Source organism: Arvicola amphibius, chromosome 5 (assembly GCF_903992535.2).
Source record: "Arvicola amphibius chromosome 5, mArvAmp1.2, whole genome shotgun sequence".
Taxonomy (NCBI): Eukaryota; Metazoa; Chordata; class Mammalia; order Rodentia; family Cricetidae; genus Arvicola; species Arvicola amphibius.
In genome coordinates this window covers 134778536-134793347 of record NC_052051.1, presented here as the reverse complement: position 1 = coordinate 134793347, position 14812 = coordinate 134778536, and the positions used below count along the sequence as shown (strand labels likewise).

Genomic DNA, 14812 nt, shown 5'->3' with positions numbered 1-14812 from the left:
ATCCTTTTGTAAGTCTGCATCTGAGTTTACAGCAAAAATAATTTGGAGTATGTGGCAAAGGTGACTGGCATAGCTTCTACTAAGAAAGCAACTGAACCACCAGCACAATTTGCATAACCTGTTATAGCTTGATTGTTTTTACCCCTGAAATCATATGTTAGTAGCCCAACCGCTCAGTGGGTTCATGCTAGGAGGAAAGGCTTTGGGAGGCATCTATATTTAGACTAGGTCATGAAAACGGATCCCAAGTGATAGGGCCATAAGAAGAAGTGAGAAGGGAACCATACTCTGGATAGATGCACCATGGAAGGCCTTGTGAGGTTCAACCAGAAAGAATGCAATTACCAGGGGTCTGGCCACACAGGCACCTGGATCTCAGATATCAGTCACTGGAAGTGTGAGAACAAAATTTTGCTGTTTATTCCCCATAGTCTATAGGAATATAGCAGCCCAAACTTTAAGAAAGTGCTCCCCACCATGAATAAATTTTCTCTTTCAGGACCAAACTAGACCCTCTGAAGTGGGTGACAGTCATATGACTGGCACAGACTGGGGGGCCAATGGCAATGGCACCGGAATTTACCCCTACTGCTTGTGCTAGCATTTTGGGAACCCATTCTCTTTGGATGGATGCCTTGCTCAGTCTAGATTTAGTAGGGAGGCCTTGGACCTTCCCCAAAGCAATGCATCTTACCCTCTCTGAGGAGAGGATCGAAGATGGGGAGAAGGTGGAAGGAGTAGGAGGAGGGGAGGGAGTGGGAACTGGGATTGGTGTGTAAAATGAAAAAAGATTTCCTTTTCTTTTTTCATTTTGTTTTCTTTTTAAAAAATGAAATTAAATAAAAGTTAAAAATTCTCTTTCCTCTGTGTTTCTCTTTTAGTCTTACTAACAAATATACTGTTCATTTGCATTTCATTTTAAGAGAGATAAAAATGTGGGCCAGATAGTGTGCAATGAGATAATCAGCCAATAATAGTAATATCAAGGACAGCCACAGTGAAGCTATTATGGATTGTTGGGAAAGTCAAGTAGCAACAAATGTCTTTTTTTTCAGAAAGAATTTATTAATTGGCTTTTGGTATTGATATGTACTAAATCAGTCATTTAGTAACCATGACACTCAAAAACTATGAATGTAAAGAAGAGAAATCTCTTAATCTTCACTAGTTTTGACACAAAATTAAAGAGCTTCTTTAGTATTTTCTCAAGGATTCTGACTAAGGATTTTTAGGAATCTCTGTTATTATTAAGGTTATTGTGACCTCTATGGTTATTGCTTCTCTCTCTTGTGCTCTTTATTTAAACATATATCTTTTATTTTTTCTTTATTTTTATTGTATTAATGTTTGCCTTGCATGTATATCTGTTAACTATACAAGTACCTGGTACTGTGGAGGTCAGGAGAGGGTATAATATCCTCTGGAGAAGAAGTATAGGCTACTATGTGCTACTATGTTATTTCTATTATGTGGGAACTGAACCCTGTCCTCTGCAAGAGCAGCCACTGTTCCTAACCTCTGAGCCATTTCTCTACCCCACATTTTACCCTTTTTCTGGAGTACTAGGCCTTGAAGCTGAGGTCCCATGCACATAAGGCAAGTATTATACCATTGACTACTGCCCCAAACTTTCCTTCTTTGTTTTAAAGAAAAAGCTTTTCGTGTATGTGCATTTGCATGTGTGATTGCAGGCATGAACATAACATTGCATGCATGCAGAGCTCAGAGGACAACACTGGGCATTGGTTTTTACCTTCCACTTGCTTGTGTCAGGGTCTCTTTTTAACGGCTGCATGTGGCAGGTTAGCTGGCCCCAGAGCTTCCAGGATTCTCTGCCTCTGTCACCTGTCTCCCCACAGGAGTACATGGATTTCAGATGCCATAAGTGGCTTTCTGTGGGCTCTGTGGGTCTGAACTCAGGTCTTCAGACTTGCAAGGCAAGTGAGCCAATTCTCCAGCCCAGTTATGGCTTTTCCTGTGGTATTACTATGAAGAGAGGACATAAGTGTGAAACTCAAGGTTATAGGGGAGTCGCAGCAGCAGCTGGGGGCAGCTAGTCCACTCCACCTACGTTAAGAAAGCAGAGAGCAGTGTATGAGTGCAGGTGTGCCTCAGCTTAGCCTCTCTTTCCATATACACAGTCAGGGATCAGCAGCTAGGGAATGGGGCCACCCACAGTGGGCAGCGCTTCTCACCTCAATTAACATAAGCAAAATAGTTTCCCAAATACAAGTCCAGAGGTTCATCTCCCATGTGATTCTAGAGTCAGTTGATCAAACCACCCACCACAGTGTTAAACCTAAAAATGGATGCTGATTTATATAAAATAAATTCAGATAAAAGTGCAATTACTCGATCTGAGGGTTTATTCAAAGTGAGTAGATAGCTTTTAGCTTTAAGCATATTTACACATATCTGATCCCCCTGCTACAGCTAATGTGGATATATGATCACTAAGTATAGATAAAGCCTGCATGGCCTGAATAACCCAGTATGTTGTTTTGCAATATCAGTGTCCTATTTTTCTGTCATTGATTCTGATTTTTGACAGCTACAAGATTTCAGCCTAATCGGAAACCAAGTTATTTTTTACACATATCTCTCTGAGAAGAGCATTAGCATCATCTGTCACCATGTCAAGGAAAGAATATTTCAGGTAAAACAATTCTTTAACATAAACATTCTTAGCAACTAGGTGCCCGTTAGCCAAACAGAACTCCTCATAAAGTCTTGAAAGCCTTTCTTGTGTTGTTTCTTTCTTTGTTGTTTCAAACACATGAGGAGACTTCATCTTTGCCTTGAGCTGATCCACTGACACTTTCCAGTCCTTAGCCAAACTCTGCAAGGATGCATCATTCACTCCAAAGACAGCTCGATAGTAGTTCATGCTTTTCCTAAGATTCTCCACATCACTGTCCATTAAGAGAGTCAGTGAAGGGATCATATTGAGTAGGTCAGTCCCAAAGGCTTCGAGCCAAATCCTTTGCTTCAGGAACTGCCGCTTCTTTTCAATGGCTGCATCTGTAATATTAGGCAAGGAGAGCATAAAATTGTGACGTTTGTGTACAGGGAGAGCATTCACCACCTTGTCCATCAGGATTTGGAAATCATAATCAGATAAGATGTTATTAGAGATCAAGAAGATGGGTGGTTGCTCAACCTTATTCTCCTGAAAGATCCTCACACAACTATCACGGATCTGCTGCAGGACCTTTTCTCTGTCAAAGGTTCGTGGTTTGAATTCCTTCTCATTTTTCAAGTCAGAGTCCACCTTGGTTCTCACGAAGTAGAAATCCTTCTTCATCATGCTGATTGCTTTGGCGAGGTCTATATCATTTTTCTTAAAGCGTGTGGCAGACACAATGATGAAGAAATCATACTCGTTGAATTTCATTTTCTCCAGATAATCTTTGGGTGGGAAATTTGTGGTTCCAATCCCAGGCAGGTCCCAAAAAACCACATTGGGAATATTGGGGTGCGTATAGCGATGTCTCTTCATGGTAGTTTCCACCACACCAGTTTCAGCTGCATCTTCCTCTTCGTGCCCAATCCCCCTCAGGGCATTGATGAAGCTGGACTTCCCTGACCCAGACTCTCCAGTCACAGCAACATTGAGTGGGGTGCTGTCCATTTCTTTTAATGCATTAGTGATCGAAGTGTTTGCTCCCTGCATGTTTCCTTGTGACAGACTTAACTCAATTGAAGCTATGGTTTCCTGAGGGATGATTTTGCTTCCTACCTTGAACTTCTTAAAATATTCAGTAAAGCTGGAGGCCAAATCTTGGTGGCGCTCATTAGATGAAGAGAACAGTTGACCCATGACTGTGAGCAATTAATGGCACTGAAGGAAAGAAGGGAGAGTCAGGAGGATGTTTATGAAATTTAAGATCTAAATTTTATCAAATTTCAAGTATATTGCCACATACCATCCTTAATGATTGCAATCATGCCTGTGATCTCCCACTGTGTTCATTTTACACATCTGCGACTTTGTGTCCTTTGACACAGATTTGCCCATCACTCTGCCTTCTACGTTTGGCTTCTCTAGAGTTCACCTGTAAGTGACACAGTAGGGCCATTCTTTCTGCAGGATCTGAGACCATCACACGAGACTTTAATGTTTTAGTGTCCATTATCTCTTTGTAGATCCATTTTAACTTTTCAGTCTGCTCTGTGCCTCTGTGCCATGTAGACTCCATGACCAGAGGCTCCTCACATTCTAGATTACAGTACAAATCAGCTGTATTTGGTCATGGCTTCCCTGTTGGGCTGCATGACTGACTGTACCTGCTTCTTTCATTCTTTATCATGAATGCTACTTGGCCTTTGTGAACTGTTCAGTACTCATAGTATTTTCAAGGAAAATATTTTCTTCTTATTTCTCTTCTTAGATCTGCTAATGGCCCCTCACACTTTCAAGCCTCTGGTTGTTACTCAGTCCCTTATGTATTTGCTCGGCATGTCTAATTTCTGAATTTGCTCTTTTACTGAAGTCTCTTCACTTGAAAATGTATTCATAAACTTTTCCTAATCTATAATTATAACACTTTTCCAATAAAGAGTTTGATTGGAGGCCAATGGACAAGCTTCTTTCTAGGGTCAAATGGAACCAAACTTTGCAAAATATAATGTATTTTTATATGGGGTGTAATGCTTGCCAGTCCAGTTACCATGCCACACAGATATGTCCTAGGACCAATTTCTTTTGAAGACACTTGGCCTCCCTGAATAATTAAATCAACAGCCAAGCCAGAAAAGTCCTGTTAGGGACATCACCCATCCCAATGGATGCTTGTACACAGCTAGTATAAGCAGGGCATCTGCAGTATTACAAATGAACACAGACAACATGTGCAGGAGACAGGAGAAAGAGCATTCAGGAGGCTGAGTTGATATAGATAACAGCAACTCCTGAAACCTGAATTTGCCAATCTGCACTGGTGCTTGCGTTATGTTCATAGGCTTGACTTCATAGATGGCCCTGTGGGAAAGGGGGATCTGGCAGGTACTAGGTCAGTTACTGCTGGAACAACAGTAGATGGACATGTATAACTCAGTTCTATAGCATTAAGATCTCCTGGAAGATTTTATGCATCATTCCATAGCCCACAGAGTCCTGGAAACAAGGAAGCAGAGACCATGAGCAAAGAGGGCTATCAACCTTCAGGTGACACTAGACTCTCTCTATTCCTTGTATTCGTGTAAATCTGGACACAAGAAGCTATCATGAGATGGAAAACAGGTAAAGCTACTGGCCTTTCTAAAAAAATATTTTGGTGCTCTGAATGCTGTACAGCCATGTGAGATTAGCTTCCATATATGGATGCTCAGGTAGGATAAGAACATGTGCCAATCCTTTATTGACTAAGCAGTGCGGTACCTTCATAGACAGATTTCTTCCTGCATTCAGTTCCTTCAAACTATCCTTTTTGTTATTGCCATCTAAAATGTTATTGTGGAAGCTGGTGATTCTGAGAGGCATTTCTGTCCATCAATTTAATAATAGGCATGCTCAGGGAATGTAATTCTAAAATGAGCATGCTTAAAAGCTGGCCTATGCCTATATGAATGTCTATGGACCCCATGAAGAAAATTGCTATGCTTCCTTTGCTAGGCAGTGAATTAAAGCATCACTTTGGAAATAGCCCCATGCCTACTTTACCTAATTTAGGTAATAAGTATTTATCCAATGTGTTATATTTTGCCTGTTTATTTTGGCTTAAGCTCACTATGATGTGGATTAAATGCAATGAATTTCTATTGTTGGTTAAACTGAAGAAGCCTGTCTCAGTAAAGACCCTACTCCACTGACAGAGATAAAGGCAGGAAGGGAGACATTTCAGGAACCCAGATTTCAGCTCTTGATTAGCCTGATGGTCCTGAGAAATCTTTGTGGCCTTTCTGAATCGTCAGATGTTTTTCTAATCTGGCCAGTGTTTTAGGACCCTTGAACCAACTCTTCAAAAGAGGTCTTAGAAGATTAGAAGAAACCCTGGGTGTAATTTATAGCTATCTAAAGTACTAACCAGGGGCACCTCAGCAACCATTTTGGTTGGTGATCATTACAGAAATGATAGTGGTTTGGTTTCCATGACTAAAACCACTTTTATCCCTAGATTCTTGCTCCCCCACCCATAGAGTCCTTGACTGCAAGCATGCACTCTAGGCTTCTCATCAATCATGTGGCACAGACCCATAAGAAAGGATTCCCTGTTCTGCCACATGGGCCTGATCTCAGAGCCTGTGTCATGCTGCCCTCTGCCTGTCTGTCTATGGCATTCACAACCCTTTTAACAAATCTCTTACTCAAACAACAATCTTCCCCAATGTGCTTCTAGAATCCCAGACCTGGAATCTTTCCTAATGGTAAGGAGATGGAGTTTCTCATCCTATAGAGCCACATAAAGGTATTTCAGGAGGGAAAGGCTGGGATCTGTGTTTATTTTATTGATTAGATCATTTGTGCTTTCCATGTTCCAAAACCTTCCGGATCTGTGATTTTACAACTTGGTTCTGTAAAAAGCAATGTCAAGATTTCACCTGAGTAAAGGAAATAGTTTTCATGTTGACTGCTTGTTTTCCACCTTCACCCACATTCTGTTTATCATCCTGTCTAAGGGACCACCTACCGAGACAGTTTTCTAATTTGCTTCAACTGAAAATTAAAACTTTTAAAGAACCGATTTAAGATTGAAGTTCACTTAGAGATACAGAAAAGATAATCAGAGCAGAAGACTTTAAAGATAACGTGACAGGATAAATTTCATAAATATTCTTTGGTTGTCTTAAAATGTATTTGATATAAGATTATACGTAGGTATATATTGTGTTCTATCTGTATGTTTGCTTCCATGGCACCAAATTCCCTTGTCGAGGGGATTAAGCTAAACTGAAATTATTGGATGAGACTAACTGCTTTTTAGCACACATAAATTAAATAAATCTTGGGCCAATAACTTAGATTTGCTGGTGAAAGCTGAGTTTACCTTCACAATTGTTAATGTGTGTTCTTCCTGAGCTTCTGGCCAATTGGGTTAATAATTGTCTGTGTTATATTACAATGACCTTTGCTTTTCTAAGACACATTGTGGCTGGAACTATCATAGTTAACTCTCGATACTAAGAGACAACAGAGGCCCTAGCATGACTAATGAAAACTCAGACCTGAGCACAGTCACTGCTCAGAAAGGCATCCACAGATTTGTTTCAGTGTCTTAAGGCCAATAAATGGTTTGAGTTAGGATTCCACTGCTTTCTAATTTAAAAGCACACATCCATTCTGTTTTGTCTTCTGGGGTACGAGCTGTGTAGCCTCTAGTTTAAGGAATCTCGGTGTTCTGTTTTCTGCCCCCTTTCAGAGCTCTGGCTGGTACACTGGGGACATAACCTCACTTTTGGTAACAGTTTCTAGGGCTGTTCTGACAAGTTGGTCTGATTAAGCTTAGGGCCCTATTAAAATCAATCATTTAACGTCCCTCCCAGTTTGTCAGGGAAACAAATAGCATTACTATCTAAAAGTTATATTTATAACATCATGTCCACAATATTAAAAAAAGTAAAAAGGTCCAATAAGGAGGAGAAAAATATTTAAAAGGTCATACATATGCTGATATATAGTTTTAGAAATGCTGAAGGAAAGGATTTTTAATTAGTTTTGTTCTAAGACAGAGGATGGCTGTAGATTTTTAAAAAAGGATATGGGCATGACTGAGTCAGCTATAGTTAAAAGTTATTAAAATTCCTAAAGCCAAAGCTCACTACATTGATACAAATCTAAAATTAATCTTATTTATATCAATAAGGTTCTTTTAAGATACTGATTTTCTTTTGGTAACATTTACAAAAGTAGACTTTAACTCAAATAATATTCATCAGAACCATAAGATAAAGGTTGTGATAAATCACAAAAAATTGTATCCAAAAGCAATTCATGGCTAGTAGATAACATATTTTTATATAATATTATGGGATTAGATGTTTCAGTACCTAAATTGGTATGTACATTTTTGTATAAATTTCTAAACTTTATGCTTCCTTAAAGTGGTAACTATTTCTGTTTCCTGCTGATGGCCTGACTGCTGACAGGGCCAGGCCCTCAGCCCCAGCACCGCTAGCAGCACAGCAGAGCACCATCCACAACAGCCACAAAGCCAGACCCTCTTCCCCATACTCAGAAAAATGATGACTCTACAGGGTGGTGGGGGTGCTCTCAGCTCCTGGCCTCCTGGCTAGGCAAGTCCTACTAAAATGCCAGGGTCTCTGAGTTTTGTTACTTGCCTCTCAAGCTGGACAGACATCCAGGTTCAACTCTCAGTCAGCCTCACTAAACCTGATGGAGGCAGTGAGGGGTGGGGGTGGTGGAGCGGGGGATGGGAGATGGTGTCAGATTTAAGCTTTACTGATAGTAACTGAAACTGACTATTTGGTAATAAATTTGGCCACTCACAAAAGCTGACTGGACCCGGATGAAAATGAAAGTAGTTGGATCTATCAGGGCAACCAAGAGCCTGGATCCTCTGCATTTAGCCTGGGGAAAGTTCCTAAGACAAAGTTGCTGGGGATCTTTTTACAAAAGCCTCCCATCCTTTAGGTCCCCATGTCTTGGTCTACCTATGCACACTCTAAAACTGTCTTGGGCCAGCAAGATGACTGAGCAGGCAAGGGTACTTGTCACTAAACCAGATGATCTGAGTTCTAATCCCAAGACTCACATAGCAGAGAGAACTGACTTCCACACCTTGTCTTTTGACCTCCACAAGCATGCTCTAGCATGTGAGCACCTAGCCCCGGTGTATGAGGACACAGAGAATGAATACATAAATGTTATAAAAAACAATAAAATGCATTGCACAAAATTCACAAAGAACTACAAAAACAAGAAAAAGGAAAATAAACAAGAAAAAATTGTGTTAAATGTCTTACACAGAGTATGACTACAACAAACTATAGTGACATGAAATATTAATCAGTACAAAAGGATGCATTTCTTCACTAGCGCCCCAACTTCATGATAAAACCCACCAAGTTAAAGAGGATTCCCTCATTAAAAATGCCCCTCAGCATCAACTGCTGCTGTTTTGTGAATGGGCAAATTTCCTTCTAAATATTTTGGACTGTACCAGAGATTACTGATGCTCTCAGCCTTGCTCTGACAAAGATTTTCTTGTTGTTGTTCTTTATTCCCCATTTAGTTTTTGTCTGGTTTTTAAATTTTTATTTATTTCTTTTCAGTGGCTAGTGTTCTAATGCACAGTCTCATAACTGGTCAACATGATGAGAATAAATGACGGTTGATGATCATTCTTAAATAAAACAGTGAATTTTTAATCAATCCTCCACCCTAACCAGGTTTGGAGAACAGTACAGAAAACAGAGGCTGGGGCAGGGGGAGTGGCATGAAATAATGTCCTCTGACTACAACAGGGCACTTGCAGGTATAAACTCCTGGCATCTGGGGTTACCTGCAGGAGACTTACGTAAGATTTAGCTTGTTCACATTCCAGCATGAACAAGATCAGAGGCACATGAGGCCTTATCCTTAGCTTAGGATTAGAGACTGGTGGGGGGAGAGTGATTCATTTTTCTTTAGAGATATGACAACTAGAAAGTTGACCATGATCAAGTAAATAACCCCACACCAGAACAAGCAAGTGATCCTGATTAAAATCAGTGGAATATTAAAAAAATGTAAAAAAGACAAAACATAGGGGCATCCATGGGAAGAGGAAGGATCACAGAGAGAATAAGAATGGGAAAAGACAGAGACATAGTGGGTGAAGATGATCAAAATATTACAGAGATGCATTAATTTGTCATATAGCAAATACAAATATTTTTAAAACAAAAACAAACCCTAAAATTGTTTCCTAGTAAAGTTACAGAAGCATCTTACAGAGGGCAACATTTATCCGAATCTAGTTTCCACTGGAGTTTAAAATAAATATCCTGAACTGGGTAGAATGGGAAAAGAAAAGAATACTGGGCAATAACAAGATTGAGACAAAACAATTTTCATATATTCTATAGTTATAATTCACAACACATATATATCGAAATGCTCATTTTCCCTAACAAACAAACAAAACCCAAATCTAAAACAACTGGGTAATTTTTAAGGTAATTTATAATAACCTTGTTATTTGCTTTAGGTCTATCTAAACTTGAATAATTACTTAAGAACATCTTTAAGTCAGTCCTGCCTGCCTCCAATCAAAGACCCCTAACTCTCAAACTGAGGTTCCCAACTCTGAAGATTCCTTTCTAAATGTCTTGTTAGTCACAGGTTTTCTAGGAAAGAGACAGAGGAGGGTGAGAACTCAGATTTGAAGTCTTAGTTACCAGAAAATCCTGTGTCCAGGGGATGCTCTCACTGCTCAGGACAGGGATAGCCCTCAGCTGTGCTGGAGTCTTTGCAGCAGAAACAAGGAAGTTGGGCACTTCTTTTGTCTTGACTTTTGTCCCACCTTCAGAGTGTGCTATCCAATCACATAGGAGAGTGGGTCCAGTTTTGTTCCAGAATTTCCTACATTTCCAAGAACATGAAAGTGAAACTTAACATGCTTTTGTTTCTTTTCATTGATTCCACAATTCAAGGAAACAGAGATTGCAATAACAAAGTTGCATTTTAACTTAATGTTTAGCCAGTGAGAGGAGGCTCCAAAACTTACTAATGAGGTTAGAAGATCTTCCAGGACCCATTAGAGTTTATTTTCTCTTGACCCCTGTGTGCTGGATAGTTTTTTGTCAACTTGACACAAGTCATAGTAGTCTTAGAGGAGGGGAACCTCAAAAAAGAAAATTTTCTTCATAAAATTGAGCTTCAGGCAAACCTGTACAACATTGTGTAAATTAGTGATTGATGGGGGAGGGCCCAGCTCCTTGTGGATGGTGCCAGCCTTGGGTTGGTGGTTTTGGGGTCTAAAAAGGCGCAGCTGGAACAAGCCATGGGGAGCAAGCCAGTAAGCCGTATCCAGGGTCTCTACATCAACAATTGCTTCCAGTTCCCCTCCCTCGCCAGCTGGTTTTTTGGTCATTGTGTTTCATCGCAGAGATAGAAACCTTAAAATAACATGGTAACAGGTTCAGGGGCTACAGTGAGAGATCTGACATGTTGTTTTGAGAGAGACTATGAAAGGACCTTGGAACTTTGGCCTAGAAATCCATTACGAGTTCAAAACTTGATGACATTTTCCTTTGTAGCTTGGAAGACAAGAATGTTGAGAATAAAGCAAACAGTGGAGGCCTAACTTGTGAAGTTCCAGAGGGAAGTTTGCAAGTCACTTAAAGACTAAAAATGAGATCTGTGGTTATGGTTAGCTGGGACTGAAGAATTAGCTGTAATTAACAAGAGCAAAGCTAATGAAGTAAGTCTTTGTTTTACAGGGACAATAGATGCTGGTCAACTGGAGCTAAGAAATTAGTGGTGATTAAGAAGAGGCAACATCACGGAGGCAAAAATACTTTGGGGAAGAGTTTCCTCAGAGTCAGTGCACAGAAGCTGCATTCCAGAGGCCACCAAAATTTTATATCTTACTGGCAGCCAAACTTAGTAATGTATAAGAGTCTCTCAGGTGGTTTGAAGGCATGAAGGGGTCATGGAGAGCAGCTGAGGTTTGGTACTGTGAGAGGCCCAGATAGGCCACTGGAGGTGATGCAGCCTCAGTATTAGTGGAAGCTCCAGGATGGAAAAGATCATGGAGAGAAGCGGAAGCTTGGTTTGCACCATGAAGAGAGTCCCAGAGTTGCTATTGGTGGCAGCCTCATTGTATCAAGGGACCTCATCATTTTTGGAGATGCCCAGTACCATGGGATGATCAGCAAGGACAGCAGCAGCAGTGGGGTGGAGCCAGCCCAAGTCAGTGCTGCAGAGGGTGAAGCCAGAGAAGGGACCTAATACCTTTGGAAGAGCACAGAAGATTGTGAGTGGATCCCAGACATTGGATATGGAGTTATTTACACAGTTGGAATTTGTTTTTGCTTTGATTTGGTTGTGATGGTTTCCTGGCTCTTCCCTCTTAAAGTAAGAATTAAAAATTTTATTTTACTGGAGTTGAGAGACTGTGAAGTATAAGACTTTGGATTTTAAAAAGAGACTTTGTCTTTTTTAAAAAAACGAATTTCAAATTGTTTGAACTTGTGAAGACTGTGGGACTTTTTCAGTTATAAAATGTAATATATTGTGATACTTATATTTGTAGTGATTTGAATGGAAATGACCTTCACAGGCCAATAGGGAATGACACTAGTAGAGGTGTGACCTTGCTTGAGTAGGTGTGGCCTTGTTGGAGGAAGTGTGTCTCTGGGGGTGGGCTTTGAGCTCTAAGATGCTACAGACAGGCCTTGTGACTCACTTTCTCTTCCTTGTGCATATGGATCTAGATGTAGAACTCTCAGTGGACCTCTCTACACCAGGTCTGCCTGCATGTCATTATGCTTCCTGCCATGACCATAATTGACTAAACCTCTGACCTGTAAGGCAGCCCCAATTAATGTTTCCTCATGATAGTTGGTCATGGGTATCCCCACCCACAGTGGGTTCCCTCACCCCAACCAATGAATACTTTAGAAAATGTCCCTATAGGCTAGTTCTCTTACAGCCAGATCTCCTGGAGGTATTTTATCAATTGAGGTTCCACCTCTCAGATGACTACAGCCTGTTTCAAGTTGACATAAAACTAGCCAGCACACATGGAGGAATTTTCCATCATTTCAAACTTGCTACCCTTCAGAAACTGATTAGCTGAAGCTGTCCATATGCCAAACCACCCTTTGTGGATGGATATCCAGAGGCAGCTAAAGTCCTTATCCAATGAGATTTTATTTACCTCATATCTAGGGACTAACAACACACGTAATTGATGACAGCAAGTCTGTTTTAATTAATTTGTTATCTAATGGTACCCCAAGAAAGATCTGCTGGCCCACTTTAGTCTGGAAGGATTCCATAGGTCCTCATCATCTGTGGAAACAAAAGAAGAACCTCTTTTCCAAAGCAATATATCCTTAGACTCAAACTTTGAAGTCAAGAAACCTTTAAATCATGTTTGTTGGTTTAGCTTAGCAGTCCCCCAAATCAAATGTCTCTCTTCAGTGAAAAAATTCAAAGAAAACACAATAATATACATAATCCAGACTCTCTGTGCATATTCCATCTTTATGTGGACTCTCAGAGTTGTTTTGATTTGCTTTTCTTTGATGACTAAGGATGATGAACATTTCCTTATGTGACTTTCAGCCATTTTAGATTCCTTTGTTGAGAGTTCTCTGTTTAGGTCAGTACTCCATTTTTTTATTGGATTATGTGATCTTTTGGTGTCCAATTTCTTGAGTTCTTTGTATATTTTGGAGATCAGACCTCTGTCTGATGTGGGGTTAGTGAAAATCTTTTCCTATTCTGTATGCTGTCGTTTTGTCTTGTTGACCATGTCCTTTGCTTTACAGAAGCTTTTCAGTTTCAGGAGGTCCCATTTATTAATTGTTTCTCTCAGTGTCTGTGCTGCTGGGGTTATATTTAGGAAGTGGTCTCCTGTACCAATGCATTCAAGTGTACTTCCCACTTTCTTTTCTATAAGGTTCAGTGTGGCTGGCTTTCTGTTAAGGTCTTTGATCCATTTGGACTTGAGTTTTGCATGGTGATAGATATGGGTCTATTTTCATTCTTCTACATGTTGGTATCCAGTTATGCCAGCACCACTTGTTAAATATGCTTTCTTTTTTCCATTTGATATTTTTTGCTTCTTTATCAAAGATCAGGTGTTTGAAGATATGTGAATTGATATCCAGGTCATCTATTCGGTTCCATTGGTCCACCTGTCTGTTCTTATGCCAATACCAGGCTGTTTTCAGTACTGTAGCTCCATAGTAGAGTTTGAAGTCAGAAATTGTGATGTCTCCAGAAGTTCCTTTATTGTACAGAATTGTTTTGGCTATCCTGGGTTTATTACTTTTCCATATGAAGTTGAGTACAGTTCTTTTGAGGTCTTTGTAGAACTTTGCTGGGATTTTGATGGGCATTGCATTGAATCAGTAGATTGCTTTCTGTACGATTGCCTCCTTCCTCCATCTCAACCATCCCACTCCCCCAAGCTCTCCCTAACCCCTCTCTTCTTCATTTTCTCTCCCCCTCACCTCTTCCCCCCACCCCACCTCCACTCCCATGCTCCCAACTTTTGCCGGGTGATCTTGTCTGCTTCCAATTTCCAGGAGGATCTATATATGTTTTTCTTTGTGTTCACCTTATTATTTAGCTTTTCTAGAATCACAAACTATAGGTTCAATGTCCTATGTTTATGACTAGAATCCACTAATGAATGAATGTTTAGAGTTGCAGTATCAAACAGCTAATGAAGTTATTGTGTGTCCTGAGGTCAGATACCCTTTTATAATCAACTGATGACATTTAAATTCCTCAAAAATTCTAATGAAGAAACTAAGCAAGCATGTCATTCTGAAACTGCTAACCCTAAGTAAGGCAATTAGGTCTCTTTTGAGTGCACTACAGGATTACAGAGGTTGTCACTGGTTCTGTTTCCAGCTGTTACTGATAGACATACAACAGTTAATTCATCCTGCAAATAAGAAGCATTTCAAATAACTGACACCTGCAGCAAACAACAAAATGAGATTAGTGTAAAGAGTATATGCATCGTTTTTTTCCATCAGTTGGGTAAGGCTTAAAACAGACTCAGAAGATGGGAATCATTTTCTGTTCATGTCTTAGCTAGAAATAGCTTTTTAATTTTTAATATATTTTACAAAAAAACTATTTTAGCACTCTTAGAATTCAAATTTGACTTTTGTGTTTGTGCTGTAT

General features: G+C 40.0%; 1 protein-coding gene across 1 annotated transcript; it reads right to left on the bottom strand.

The window, feature by feature from the left end:
* Positions 1-2348: 2348 nt before the first annotated feature.
* On the bottom strand, positions 2349-10496 carry LOC119814409 (interferon-inducible GTPase 1-like). The gene is made up of 2 exons (XM_038330099.2): positions 10339-10496; positions 2349-3841 (listed from the first exon to the last, which is right to left on the bottom strand). Exon 2 carries the CDS (start codon positions 3818-3820, stop codon positions 2567-2569), a length of 1254 nt encoding a protein of 417 aa, XP_038186027.1. The 5' UTR covers positions 3821-3841; positions 10339-10496; the 3' UTR covers positions 2349-2566.
* Between the last annotated feature and the right edge of the window lie 4316 nt (positions 10497-14812).

Excerpts from the sequence above, each read along its gene's own strand:
- LOC119814409 (XM_038330099.2), bottom strand. The coding sequence starts at position 3,820 with ATGGGTCAACTGTTCTCTTCATCTAATGAGCGCCACCAAGATTTGGCC.